Source organism: Artemia franciscana, chromosome 14, assembly GCF_032884065.1.
Source record: "Artemia franciscana chromosome 14, ASM3288406v1, whole genome shotgun sequence".
NCBI lineage: Eukaryota > Metazoa > Arthropoda > Branchiopoda > Anostraca > Artemiidae > Artemia > Artemia franciscana.
The window spans coordinates 812,433-827,852 of NC_088876.1; the positions used below are offsets into that span (position 1 = coordinate 812,433).

The 15,420-nt window shown below is 34.5% G+C and overlaps 1 protein-coding gene across 3 annotated transcripts in view; it reads left to right on the forward strand.

The window, feature by feature from the left end:
- The window catches only part of LOC136035151 (uncharacterized), a 77,183-nt gene that overhangs the window by 21,934 nt on the left and 39,829 nt on the right, over positions 1-15,420 (forward strand). For all 3 annotated transcript variants that reach the window (XM_065716703.1, XM_065716702.1, XM_065716701.1), the window contains 4 exons: positions 811-1,004; positions 3,357-3,562; positions 7,762-8,157; positions 13,679-13,782. In XM_065716703.1, the coding sequence (XP_065572775.1) occupies positions 811-1,004; positions 3,357-3,562; positions 7,762-8,157; positions 13,679-13,782 (900 nt within the window). The remainder of the gene's footprint in view (positions 1-810; positions 1,005-3,356; positions 3,563-7,761; positions 8,158-13,678; positions 13,783-15,420) is intronic.

Here is a 15,420-nt window from a genome sequence, read left to right on the forward strand (position 1 = left end):
CACACGATAACCTTCTAAATATCAAATTTCATTGAGATCCGATCACCCGTTCGTAAGTTAAAAATACCTCATTTTTTCTAATTTTTCAGAATTACCCCCCCCCCCCAACTACCTCAAAGAGAGCGGATCCGTTCCGGTTATGTCAATCATGTATCTAGGACTCGTGATTATTTTTTCCACCAAGTTTCATCCCGATCTCTCCACTCTAAGTGTTTTCCAAGTTTTAGGTTTCCCCCTCCCAACTCCCCCCAATGTCACCAGATCCGGTCGGGATTTAAAATAACAGCTCTGAGACACGATATCCTTCCAAACATCAAATTTCATTGAGATCTGATCAACCGTTCGTAAGTTAAAAATACATCAATTTTTCTATTTTGTCCGATTTAACGGGCCCTCCACTCCCCCCCCAGATGGTCAAATCGGGAAAACGACTATTTCAAATTTAATCTGGTCCGGTCCCTGATACGCCTGCCTAGCTTACCTGGAAGTGCCTAAAGTAGCAAAACCGGGACCGACAGACCAACAGACCGACAGAATTTGTGATTGCTATATGTCATAAAAATGTCAAGTTTCGCCAAACACTAAATGGTGGTGATGGTTGTTTTTGCGCCAGTTTCCACTCTTATAAGTTACCACTACTCTTTGGATTCATCGTTAAAAATTTCATTTGTTTTGAATCCTCTCTGTTCTGCTTTGTTCTAAACTCTTCTTTATTGATTCTCAAAATTTCTTTCATTCGACAATTCTTTCAATTTTTGCATTTGGAAAAAAGATGACAATTAAATTAATATGCGTCTGTTTCTTTTTTAGGCAAGAGATAGACTATCTGGGAAATCAGATGAAGGCGTGGCCTATCAATGGCGGCTCACTGAAAAGGGGGATTCCCGAAAGCAGCTTGATGAAGCTCTTGACAAACTTACTGCACCTTTCAACTCAACCCGAATTACCCCAGAGGAGATGCTGGATGCTAACACATTGCCTTCCAAAGAGACAGTCAAACCTGGGTATTTATATAGATTATATTATTGCAAACTAGAATTAAAAGTGTAAAAGACAGGCTTTATTTATTTTTGGTCCTAAATACCCTTGTAGGTGCCTGATTTCAATTGTAAATTGACCCTTCAAACTTGGGATTTTCTTTTATTTTTTGTTTACTGGATTAAATGCAAGAGCCAACCTCAAACAGTCAAATTTCAGAACAAAACACACACACAAAAAATACAATGATGTAGATAATTTAGACAATAGTGGAAAAAATTATGAAAGATTCTCAAGTGTGTATCTTTTTAGAAGCTTTCTTCCTATAGTATGTGCCACACGGTGGCTCAGTCTCGGCAAAATCCTGGAGGGGGCGAAATTTGAGCCAGTTATCCTAAATAAAGTGAAAATGACAGGGAAAACTGAGAAATAAGCCATTTAGTACCATAAAGGTAAAGGTACCCTAAAGGAAACTGACTTGTTTTTGTCGATACTTGAGTTATGGAAGCTCGACAAGATTATTGAAGAAACCAAATTTCAGCTGGAGAAGGGGGTAAACTAGGGTCAGGAGATTAAAGATTTGGGAGGGGCAGTTACCCCCTCCCTGCCGCTTAGCAAATTATGCCCCTGGTGCCAGACTAATTTTTGTTTTACACCTGTTGAGCAGTTTAACGTAAGGACATAACATATTCGCGGTTAACGTATTACGTTATATTCCTAATGTTTACACATTATGTTTAAGAAAGGAAAAAAAATGAGAATTGGACTCTGAAAAATATTTCTTTCTGGAGTAGTTTTTGTAATGGCTCTTAAATCGTCTTTCATCGCTCAATGATGCACTAGTAAATTTTGCAAAAAAAATCTTGAAGCCATGAAAACGAAATTGAACTCAAAAAAGGAAAAAATATCAAACAAAATTGGACTCAAAAAAGGAAAATTATTTTAAAAAAAGGGATAGAAATGGGAACTGGACTCTGAAAAATATTTCTTTGGGGAATAATTTTTACGTTGGCTCCTAAAGCGTCTTTCACCGCTCAATGATCAACTAATAAATTCTGCATAATATTTTTGAAACCACGAAAACAAAATTAACCTCAAAAAAGAAAAATATCAAACAAAATTGGGTTCGAAAAAGAAAAATACTACAAAAAAAAGAGAAAAATGGGAATTAGATTCTGAAAAATACTTATTTCTTTAAAAGTTTTTACAGAAAAAAATATCAAACAAAATTGGGCTCAAAAAAAGGAAAAATGTTAAAAAGAGGAAAAAAATGGGAATTGGTCTCTGAAAAATATTTCTTTCTGGAATAGTTTTTAGAGTGGCTCCTAAATCGTCTTTTATCGCTCAATGATCAAATAGTAAATTTTGCAGAATAATTTTGAAGGCATGAAAACAAAATTGGACTCAAAAAAGGAAAAATATCAAACAAAATTGTGCTCAAAAAAGGAAAAATATTCTACAAAAAGGAAAAAAATGGGAATTGTATTCTGAAAAATATTTATTTCTTGAATGGTTTTTACAGTGGCTCCTAAATCTTTGTTTTTTTTTCACTCATTAATCAACTAGTAAATTCCTGCAGAATAATTTTAAGCCCTGAAAGCAAGATTGGATTTAAAAAAGGAAAAAGTATCAAAAACGGAAAAAAAAATCGGGAATTGGAAAAATACTTCTTTCTGGTCATGAATAGTTTTTGCAGTGACTGATTAATCATCTTCTGTCACTCAGTAATCAACTGGTAAATTTTGCAGAATAGCTTTAATGCCATAAAAACAAAATTGGGATCAAAAAGGAAAATTACCAATCAAATTTAGGCTCAAAAAGGAAAAAAAAATCTCAAAAAGGAAGAAATTGGGAACTGGTAACTGAAAAATACTTTGCTGACAAATCTTCTTCTGTCACTCAAAAATCAACCGGTTGCGGATCTGTCCAAGACAGTTGTAAAATAGAGATTGCATTATGCAGTTGTAAAACAGAAGTTGTTAAATAGAAGTTGTATTATAGAGATGTAAAATAGAAGTTGTATTATAGAGCTGTAAAATAGAAGATGTATTATGGAGTTGTAAAATAGAAATTGTATAGCTGTAAAGAGGACTGTTGTAAAATAGAAGTTGTATTATACAGTTGGAAAATAGAAGTTGTACATAAGAAGTCGTACTATACAGTTGTAAAATAGAAGTTTGATAAGTGTAAAAAAAAACAGTTGTAAAAAAGAAGTTATATTATACAGTTGTAAAATAGACACCTGTAAGACAGAAGTTTAAGAAAGAAGAAGAAATAAAATGGAGATTTAAAGGTCTTCTGAACTTGAAAATATGTTCTACAACTTCGGTCAATTTTGAAAATTATGTAATATTATGAAAGTCCATTATTTGTTTCAGAATTCAAGAGCCAGGCCAAAGTCGAGACTATTTCGAAGAAGCAGCTCATAAGCTAACAGCTGTCTACAGTAGCTCAGCCGATCAAGCGGATGATATTCAGCATATTGTTGATGAAGAGTTCCATATCGCTCATGGCAAACCTCCAATCAATGTTCCAGAGGCTCGTAATCGGACACCATTGGATGACGCTCTAGACAGCTTACAAAGTTAGTTTCGATAAGATCCTCTTATCCTTGATTTCCTGTCCCTTTTAGGTGTTTTATTTTCCTAGATCTTCAGAGTCCTGGAAGGTACTTAACCTTTTGGAATGGATCTAGAGCAAAAATAATGTTCCGGGAAATTGTTTTCCAGCTGAAAAGAAATTGTACCTTAACTATTTAAGTTAAGTTCATGAAACTATTGCAAAACAATTTTGAAGCCATGGAAACGAAATTGAATTCGAAAGAGGAAAAAAATATTAAAAAAAGAAGAAAAAATTGGGGAATTGGACTCCAAGATAACAAGTGTGTGAGAGCACAAAGTCCAGGTCATTGACTCAAGCAAGCAAACCAAGCTGAGGAAGATGAAGTCAGGCTATTTTCCCGAAGGCACAAGGCTTGAGCGAGTGGAGGGAAGTCACATTAAATCCAGCAAAGCCCGGTCTTTGGCTATTCTTTTACAAATTTGAATTTAAGCACATAATTATTAACTTAAGCAAATTGAAAGTTAAATCAAACTTTCGGGCCTTAAATATACATTTGCTTATTATTTTTTTTATGACTGTGTACTTGCCCTCTTCAAGTAATCAAGCTTATCTTAACTGTCTTAATGTAATTACATTAACATTTTGTGTTTTTCGACCATAAATCCGTTGATTTTCTCATTTTATTTTTTTACCGCTCCAGGGTAGTCTCCTTTATCTTTTTCCTCCTCCAAATTGTATTCTTCATGTTTGTATTTCAGTGGATGGCTGAACTCTCCTCATATTTAGGAAACCTTCTAGGCGAGCAGTGCTCTATTGCGTCCTCGCATTTTTTTTTTCTGTTTTTTTTTTCTTTTTTTTTTGGATAAATACATCTTATCTTAAGCTGTAACTGAAATGAGTGATGCACGTCAAAAATTTTTAGATAATATCAGCTCGTTGAACTGAAACTGCAACTTATCTGAATGTCTGAAACTTAAGTTTACTGAATGTGAAATTTCGGCTTAAAACTTGTGTCTGATCATAAGGAATATCCACATGAAAATGAATAAAATTGAAATTAGAAATAAAGAATTTTGCGTGTTTTAAGATGCGTGTGTAAGTCGTTTTCTTCGTCTTGGATGCTATCAAACAGTTCGTGGTAACGAACTGTAGTAAGGAGCGACCCGGCTCAATAGTAACCAAAACTCTAAAAAATAGAATTTTGATATCAATAGCTACATCAAAAGAATCGCATTTTAATGCTGATTTTAAATATATAAGTTTCATCAAGTTTAGTCTTACCCATCAAAAGTTACGAGCCTGAGAAAATTTGCCTTATTTAGGAAAATAGGAGGAAACACCCCCTAAAAGTCGTAGGATCTTAACGAAAATGACACCATCAGATTCAGCGTATCAGAGAACCCTACTGTAGAAGTTTCAAGCTCCTATCTACAAAAATGTGGAATTTTGTATTTTTTGTAAGAAGAAAAATCACGGGTGCGTGTTTATTTGTTTGTTTTTTGTTTTTTTTTTCCCAGGGGTCATCGTATCGACCAAGTGGTCCTAAAATGTCGCAAGTGGGCTCATTCTAACGGAAATGAAAAGTTCTAGTGCCCTTTTTAAGTGACCAAAAAAATTGGAGGGCATCTAGGCCCCCTCCCACGCTCATTTGTTTCCCAGAGTCAACGGATCAAAATTTTGAGATAGCCATTTTGTTCAGCATAGTCGAAAACCATAATAACTATGTCTTTGGGTATGACTTACTCCCCCAGAATCCCTGGGGGAGGGGCTGCAAGTTACAAACTTTGACCAGTGTTTACATATAGTAATGGTTATTGGGAAGTGTACAGACGTTTTCAGGGGGATTTTATTTTGTTTGGGGGTGGGGCTGAGGAGAGGGGGCTATGTTGGAGGATCTTTCCTTGGAGGAATCTGTCATGGGGGAAGAAAAATTCAATGAAAAGGGCGCAGGATTCTCTAGCATTACTATAAGAAAACAATGAAAAATAAACATGAAAACGTTTTTTCAAATGAAAGGAAGAAGTAGCATTGAAACTTAAAACGAACAGAGATTATTACGCATATGAGGGGTTCTAAAAATACTTTAGCATAAAGAGCGAGGTATTTAGGAGGAGATAAATACCTCGCTCTTTATGCTAAAGTATTTTTAGTAATTTCAACTATTTATTCTACGGCCTTTCTGATTGAGGGGTCATTCTTAAAGAATTGGGACAAAACTTACGATTTAGTGTAAAGAACGAGGTATTAGCGAGGGTACAAACCCCCTCATATACATAATAATAATTAAAGAATATAAAAGTTTGTTACATAAGTTAATTCTAAAGTTACGTATATTTTTTGCTAATAAAAAAATTAGTTAAAATTAAAATTAATAGTTGCCTTTTTATGTAACCGAAAAATTGCATGGCAACTAGGCCTCCTTCCCCATCCCATATTTCTCAAAATCGTATGATCAAAACTAAGAGAAAGCCATTTAGCCAAAAAAGGAATTAATATGCAAATTTCGTTTGAATAGTTTACGTGTGGGGAGTCAAAATCAAACATGCATTAATTCAAAAACGTTCAGAAATTACATAAAAAAAACTAGGTTTTTTTAACTGAAAGTAAGGAGCGACTTTAAAACTTAAAACGAACAGAAATTACTCCGTATATGAAATGGATTGTTCCCTCCGCAATCCCTCGCTCTTTACGCTAAAGTTTGACTCTTTGCCACAATTCTGCTTTTTAAAACAATTAAAAGCTTTAGCGTAAAGAGCGAGGGATTGCGGAGGGAACAATCCATTTCATATACGGAGTAATTTCTGTTCGTTTTAAGTTTTAATGTCGCTCCTTACTTTCAGTTAAAAAAACCTAGTTTTTTTATGTAATCACTATCAGAGGTAACATCTTAGCGATCCCATAGTAAAAAGCCATAAGCATACCATGTATTATTTTTTTCCTGCCACTTTTTATGATAGGAGTTGTTATGGAAACTTGACAGTGAGTTCGTTCAACCAGATAAAACAGAAAATCGCTAAGGAGATAGAAACAAGGACTAAAAGCCAGTGAAAAACAGAAGAACAAATTATGCGAATATTCCAGTTGAGACCTCCGCTTAATCGTCCTCAGAGAAGAATAATAATATACAAATTAAGATAAAAGTCCCATTTTATTACTTTTTTTTTAACCATGTCTCCAAATATGTTTTTAAACAATTTTTCTATATAACATAAAAAAATGAAAATTTTCTGAGACTTCTTGGAATTAATATTCCATTATATTTTAAATAATCAAGTCTCAATCGTCAAACATGCGTTAAATCTGCATCCATAAATTCTTTGTATTAAACAAATCCCTTTCAAATAATTCGAAAACCAATAGCTAAATCATTAATTGATTTGCCAGTTCAAAATTTTCCTTCATATAAAAACTATTCCTTCAAAATTATGAATGCTGATTTTGAAACATTTATTTAAGCACCAATTTTCCACATGTTTGAAAGAAAGAGGATCAAAGTGGAAAAAATGTACTTTTAAAATAGTAAATCTACATTAAAAAGTCACAAAAGTGAACCTCTTAATTTTTTTTCTTCTTTTAAGATTTTGAGTCTTTTTGAAGGATTGAGCGGCAAGGAGAAGCTCCACTCTTATTTGAGGTAGTTTTAACTTATATAAGTGTTTTGATTACATTATAACTTTTTGGGCTGTTGCTGATGTTTTAAGAAATAAAAACAGACTGGCTGAAATAAAAACGGTTTATGATATAGCACGAATGATGTGCTGGCCCTTCTAAGGCTAAATGTAATGGTAGCCCTCAAGGTCGCATCCAGTAGGGGGGTTAACAGGTTAGAATCCTCCCCTTAAATGTTTGTCTGACTTGTAAAAACGTAACAAAATGAATATAAACAAATTCTTGATGAGTATTTTTTTAGTTTTTCGTGACCCTCCCCCCTTTACCCAAAAAAAGTCCCACTACCATGAAAAAAAATCCTGGATATGGCCCTGGTATTTCTGCTCTTACTTGTGCTAATTTCAGTTCTATTGAGTTCTATTGAATATTCATTTTAACGTCTGTTACTTTCGATTATATTTATTGGTTCACAGTAATTTCTGTCTATTTGAGTTTAAATTATTGCATGACTTTATTTTTATCCCTTTCAGGTCTTGATACGACCCCATTTTTCTTTGATAATATTATTTTCTAGAAGCACCCTAAATAATTAATATTTATTTTGCATTTTAGATAAGCTACATAAAGGACTGCACGTTGAAGACTTTCCCCGCTATCACTGGCCTGAAGTTCCTCAAGAGCAGAGAACAAAAGAGGGAGAAGCTCACCCTATAACTGATGCTGTCAAAGACTTGATGACTAAAAGCAAAGAGATGGCTGAACACGGATTGGAAAAAAGCCAAGAAATGGCAGAACAAGGAGTGGAAAAGGGAAAAGAACTGAGCGGATCTGCTACTGAAAAAGGAAAAGAATTAGCTGAGTCTGCCCTTCAAAAGGGGAAAGAGGTCACTGGAACTGCTCTTGAAAAGGGGAAAGAGGTCACTGGATCTGCTCTTGAAAGGGGGAAAGAGATGAGTGGATCTGCCATTGAAAAGGGAAAAGAAATGCTTCCTGAAGTAGAGTTCGCAGGTATTGTAATATTTTGTTATTAAAGCTAGGTTGTAACTTTGTTTTGGCTAATAGCGCATTAAGTCTTGTGATCGTTGGGGTCCAAGTTAATCGGTTTTTAGCTTTATCATGTATCTTCTTTTAATTATCAATCCTTTTCATAAAACATCATTCTATGTACTTCATTAAGCACCAAGGACATAAAAATGAGAAATATTTTCTCCTTGGACCCACCTTAGGTTTATTCATTCCTGAAAAACACTATGATTTTTCATTTGGTTTTTTAGAATCATGAAGTTTTAAGACAATACCACGATTTAGTCAATGAAATGTAACAATATGAACAATGAAAATACATAAGCATAACTAATCTGTTAAATTTGATAATGGTCTTTATCTGTAAAAACTGAAAAAAAAAATCCACAATCCATTACTTTGCAAGAAAAATAAATCTGCAGATTTAGCGGATTTTTTGCTAATCTTTTGCTAATTTTCACTTTGTTTCTTTTTTTATACTTGGCACCCGCTCCTATTAAAAACTGCACAATTGAAATATGGAAGTCTTCATTAAAAATTGAATATCCAGTTTCCTGAAATCTTAGACACACCTGGTAGGGTAAGTTTCCACTGAACCAATTCAAAAAACAGAATTTAACTTTCACTGTTGTCAGTACTTCAGGAACCAAGATTCGGAATCAAGGAACCAAGATTCGGAATTGGTCTAAGAAATCAATATTGTTTAATGATTGTTTATTATTGATTTTATTATTACTGTTGTCCAAAGGTAAAAATTTGCAACAAAAATTCGCTTTCTTTAATAAGAAATACAAGTTCTTATTATAATACTTCGGGAAAGAAATTTTCTTTCAAGGAAGCACTGATCACATTTAAATTTTGGAAGATCAGTTAATCAACGATAAGAGAGGGGTGCTTGAAAGGATAGAAGTTTTCTTCACATATCCTACGAATTTTAACCCTTCCTCAATCCTCACTCTACGCTAAAGTTTAAATTCTTATCAAAATTCTTTAAGAAAGACTGGTCAAACACAAGGGCCGTTGGATTAAGATGTATTTTTAAAGAAATCTAATATTTCAGTGTAAAGAGCAAGGGTTTAGGAAGGAGCAGCCTCCCTTTGTATATGGTATAATTTTTTTCCGTTTTAATTTTTAATGTTGCTTCTTACTTTCAGTTGAAAAAGCTTGTTTTTCTTGTTTAATAACATAAAGTGGCTAAGCATTACTATCATTTGTTAAATTGGTTTTCAAAATAACATATGTAGTACATTGGGGGAAACTTCGAGGGATTAGGTTGAAGCTTTCAGAGAGTGTTTGGGAGAGTGGACGCTTAAGTTTGATTCTGGGAAAGGGAGGGAGTATAAACACGCATAATTTGCCTTGAAAATGACATTGAAGACAAGAAAAAATAGTATATAAGATAAAACTAAGTAAAACACAGTCAATACTAATTATAATTTATTGTTACCCCCAGTTCATAACAATAGCACATGGAAGGGAGTTCGAAAAAAAAAAGAAAAACGAAGAGGACACTGACAAAATTACGCGCAGTTATCAACAACTTTGACTTTCAAACATTCACTCAGAATATGACAAATAGCGTGACACTTCACAACTTATGACACTAGACGCTTGATAGAAGACACATCAAGGGATAACCGACAATGGCATTTCAGCTGTCAGCAAACCATGAGAGTTTGTCTACTTTTGACAAATTCCATAGAAATACCCTGCCATCTGGCGATACAGCTACTAACATTGCATTAAATTGCAGTTTGGAGCAATCTAAGGATTCCTCCTTGTAGAAATCCTTTCAAGAGGGATATCGAAGAAATACTTGCAGTACTTGAAGAATAGCGATCAGGATTTGCTTTTTATAGAAACATGTCTCCAGTGATGCTTAAGTCCTTCCCCACTCCCGAGGAAAAATCGGAAGATTTTTGAGATTTTCACTATAATTTTGACATCAATATTCAATATTTATACAAAATTAAAGTGCGAAAAATATACTGCAACTTCTGTTAGCAGATTTGACTGGTGAATATCATCTTACGCCCGAGCCGTATTATAGTCACGTCCGTCAGTAAAAGCCCAAGATATAATAATAATAATATGATAATTTATTTATAACCCACATCATAACAAGTTATGGCACTTGTGGAGTAACAAAAAGAAAAAAAATAATGAAATACACTGCAAGTAAAATAGACTACAAATAGAAATAGCACTACGCTACAATGAGATTAGGCGAACAGACGGACCAAAGGATGATGAGGCGATAAACGATAAAAAGCTGATTCCGACATCCTTCCATGCAGGAGGGCCAACTTTGCACTTATATCAGGGACATCAAACTTGCGAATTATCTTCCCATTGCTATACCAAGGGGGGAGATAAAGTAAAAATTTACAATATCTGAAATAAAAAGTCCGAATCTGATTAACATCTTTTCTTTTTTTAGAAGGGGATAAAGACCAGAAAGATAAAGGACAGAATGATCACAGAATGTACCATATAGTCTACCGAGTGCACGTCTATTATACTTCCCTCGATTAGCAACTATCTTAGAATGGCCCATTTGAATTTTCTTTTGAACATCACGAACAGTGCACTGCCGTAGGCAAGAAATTGAATTCGTAACAGTAATACCAAACCACCGAAAGGCGGAAACAAAGGGTATAGAAAAACCGCGACAAGCTAAGGGAGCATTAGAGGAAGACGGACCATTAAAAACTAGAAATTCACATTTCTCAACATTAAGAGAAAGACCAATATTAGAAAATAGACGTGAAACTTTTGAAACCGCAAACGAGATACCTTGCTTATTTTTACACAAAAGTAAAAGGTCATCTGCATAAGCAAGATAAGAAACATCTGAGAGTCCAATAAAATAATTTGATCTAAATTCATCTAAGATACCAGAAATGCACATTTTGAATATACTAGGTGATAAAACCCCTCCCTGCTTGACACCTCGACATAAACGGACAAACGGAGATCCAGATTAATTGATTCGGAGGAAAGAATTCTCGTACCAAAAACGAAGAAGAAAAATTAGTGAAAGATTTACACCATTATTAAAAAGGGAAAAAAAGCTTGACTGTGAACTACATTGTCAAAAGCTTTAGAAAGGTCCTAAGTACACATATAAAGTGGCGACCCCTCAGCCATGCTATTCTTAAGGGCGGAAGAAAGAACACGGTGTGCATTTTGACAACCAATACCAGCTTGAAACCTGAATTGATTCGATCCGAAATTTATATTTTCATTTAAATGAGGAATAATATATTCAAGGATTTTACTCAAGTTACACGTAGGGGTTATAGGGCGATAAGATGAACATTGAGAAGGGAGTTTTCCTCGCTTTAGAAGTGAGGTGACATTTCCACAAAGAAAGCTATCCGGAACCAGAGAAGATGTTAAACACATTTGGAACAACAACTGCAAACGAAATAAAAGAACAACACACTTTGGATTTAAATTATTTACACTAATACCATCAATATCAATGGGTGAAGATTTCAGTTGCTTAATTGCATTTTCAACAGCAGTTATAGATACTGGAATAATATGGCCTTGATGAAGCAAATATTTCGCAACCAATATATCGCGACCTTGAGTTTCAGGACAAATTTGATAAAATGAAGCATTGACTTCAGTTTAGTTCTCAGAGCACTTTTACTAATTAAGGGTGAGAACAAAGGGCGAGAAGAGAGGTATATCGCATTTGAGATTTATCGTATAAACAGAGTTAGCGATTCAGTTGAGAACAAAGGGTGAGAAGAGATGTATATCGCATTATAAGATTTGTCATAGAAACAGAGTTAGTAATTCAGTTGAGAACAAAGGGCGAGAAGAGAAGTATATTGTATTTGAGATTTATCGTATAAACAGAGTTAGCGATTCAGTTGAGAACAAAGGGCGAGAAGAGAAGTATATTGTATTTGAGATTTATCGTATAAACAGAGTTAGCGATTCAGTTGAGAACAAAGGGCGAGAAGAGATGTATATCGCATTATAAGATTTGTCATAGAAACAGAGTTAGTAATTCAGTTGAGAACAAAGGTTGAGAACAAAGGGCGAGAAGAGAGGTATATCGTATTTAAAGGTTTATCATATAAACAGAGTTAGTAATTCAGAAATAAAACTAACCTTGCAAAAATTGTAAGACTAATTTTGAAAATTAAGAATTAGGAAGTGTTAAAATGGTTTTAATATTTGCTTTTTACTAACACCAATTGCAAATATAAGCTGCCGTTCACATCCTTCGTATTTTACTTTAACTTCATTTTTTTTTTAAACAATATTGATCATAAATTAATTTTGATAAGAGCGTCCTTTGAAGATTTGTGAATTACTCCTTAAAAAGGACATTAAAGAAACCAACTTCTTTAATAGTATATGGGGGGGGGGTCATTGCTCTAGGTTAAAAATACAATTTAATAATGAAAAGTTCTTCCTTTAGAATTACTGTATAGAAAATCTGGAACGAAGAAAATTTTGTAGACGAGTATTCGTGTTAAGGGATCGCCTTCCCTCTCTTTCACTTCTGCACCTTTTTTTACAGCCAAAATATTTCCACAATAACAGGGGAGGGGAGGGGCTACCCGCTTAGCATTCATATTGTATTCTTATTCGAAATACGTTCCTGGAAATATAGGATGGGAATGAAATACCCACTCCTCTCCAACTCTTTATTCATTCAGACGGTCATAAACAGAATTTCAGAAATTGTGGGCCTATAAATGTCCTTTTGAGGCTCTAAAAATTCTGCCGCCCCACAGCAATTCTCACAACCTTCCACTAAAAGTTGCTGGGCTTTTTACAAGGTCAGTGACAACAGAAGAAGTGTTTGTGTGGCGTGTGGTGGAGGACTAAGCGTACAGGGTGAATGATTTTGGAATATAATTAAATCTGCCAGAATTTCGAAGCTTATGAAAAACCAGACTGAGTGTAGGTACATCATTCACAAAGTTTTTGGATCTAGCTTTGGTGTCATGGTGTAGATTTCAAACAGTTCGTGGTAACAAACTGTAATAAGGAGTGACCAGGCTCAATAGTAACTGAAACTCTGAAAAAATGGAATTTTGATACCAATAGTTATATCAAAAGAATCACATTATTACACTGATTCTAAATATATAAGTTTCATCAAGTTTAGTTTTACTCATCAAAAGTTACGAGCCTGAGAAAATTTGCCTCATTTTAGAAAATAGAATCCCCTCCTCAACGCCTCGCTCTTTACGCTAAAGTGTTTTAAAAAGTCGAGTTGTGAGAAAGAGTCAAACTTTAGCGTAAAGAGCGAGGCGTTGAGGAGGGGACAACCTCCTTTCATATCCGGAATAATTACTGTTCGTTTTAAGTTCTAATGTCGCTCCTTACTTGCAGTTTAAAAACTTATTTTTTATTTATTTAATACATAGTTGAAGTGACGTCGATAAAAAACTACTGTTTGTAAATAACAACCAAAAAAAAAAAATTTCTGTCGAATCCATCGCACATTTTTTACCGTTTTTGGTAATTCCAGGTCGCAAAAACGAGCCAGTAAATCAAACCTATGCCCCTGCGTCAGATATTCCAGAACGGGAACTGAATGAACGTGCTATTGAATCCATTAAGCATTATACAAAGGTAAGCTCTTTCAAATGTAATTCCACAGAAACAGAGGAACTACTTGTAACATTCTTGCAGCAAAAAACTGTTCTATTGGCTAAAAATTTAATACAAAAGCTTAAAAGGACCAATCATATTTTAAAAAGGCTAGGAGATTTGGCTTCCTTTCCTGGCATAAGCTTAAGGAAAAGATGATTGGCTGACTACGTCAAAAATATAAAGCAATGCAATTTAATAAATCTTTTTACCAATGCGTTGTTGGAAAGTAATCTCTCTTTTTCTCTTGGTGTAATTCTGTTGACCAAGATTGTCATATCATTTCTGTGCTTTCTCTTTTGTATCCATTACTAATGATATTACTTGGATACTATATTCCTGAATTTTAGGGATTTTGTCAAATAGACTATAAAGTGGTTTCAGATTGGCTAACAGGGCTTGTTGCACTGACTTAACAGACTGTAAATTTGTTCCTGATTGGTAGTTTTTTAGCTTACACATTTGTATACTATTTGAAACTCTTCAGTTATGTTGCTTACGTTACGTAATAGCATGTGGGACCAGGGCACTAATTAAAAAAAAGGAGCGGGCCCCGAGTTTCAGCCCTCCCCTGGCCTGAACTGTTTCCCTTGTCACGTTCACTCCTTGAATACTGTCTTGTATCAAGTCGGACAAGTATGGAAAAACATACAGCTACTTATTTTTAATCGACTGACAGTTCAGCCAAAGAGAAAGAAAGATCACTTTCATATTAAACAAGTGAAATATCATGTGTTAAAATTGCTTTTATGGAATTGGTTTACATTCATGATAAGTTTCCATCAGCCAATCAGATTATTCCTCATACAATCCCGCGGTTTGTAACCCTATTGGCTCTCCTATGTTAGCATCTAAGCCAGCCAAATGAACAAGAAGCCGAAATCTAAGTGTTTGGTTCTAATTTTTAAAATATAGCAAACCAATCAAACGAGCGAAAGCAGGGGTGGATCTAGAGCCAAATCTTGGGGGGGGGGTCAATGTGACAAGGGTGCAAATGAGCAAAATATTGGGAGGGGGCAATGTGACAAAGGTTACAATAATTAACCAATTTGGTAAATTTATTCTAAAAAAGAATGAAAAAAAGAAAAAAACAGGGAAAGAGGGTGCCAGAAAATATTGGGGGCCAGGGTCCTCGCATCTCCCCTGGATCTACCGGTGAGCAAAAGTCTTTTGAGCTACAAGATTTGTCCGTGGCTCAACAATGTTGAACTCTGCTTTGAGATAGGGACTACAAATCGTTGGCCGTATTTCGGAAAAAAAATCATAGTCAATGCCGCTTTTACAGGCTAAAAAAGTGACCCTGCTAATTAGTACTAGATTGAACCAATTGAACCAAATTGAAACAGGTTGAACCAAAATTAGTCATGCCAGTCAGTACTAAATTATATATTTTAGAAGGAGCTGAGATAAATAATGACGAAAAGTGAGTAAGCCTGAACTCTTTTAAAGAAAATTATTATACGATTTTGAAAAACAATTTCTATCAATATTTTTTTTAGCAAGTTTTTTTTTATTTTATATTGTATTTCGCTGACGATTGCTGTAGAATATATTTCCGCAATATTGGAATAAATTTGTGCAGCTTTGTTATTGTCTTCACAAAGTCATAATTATCTTCTC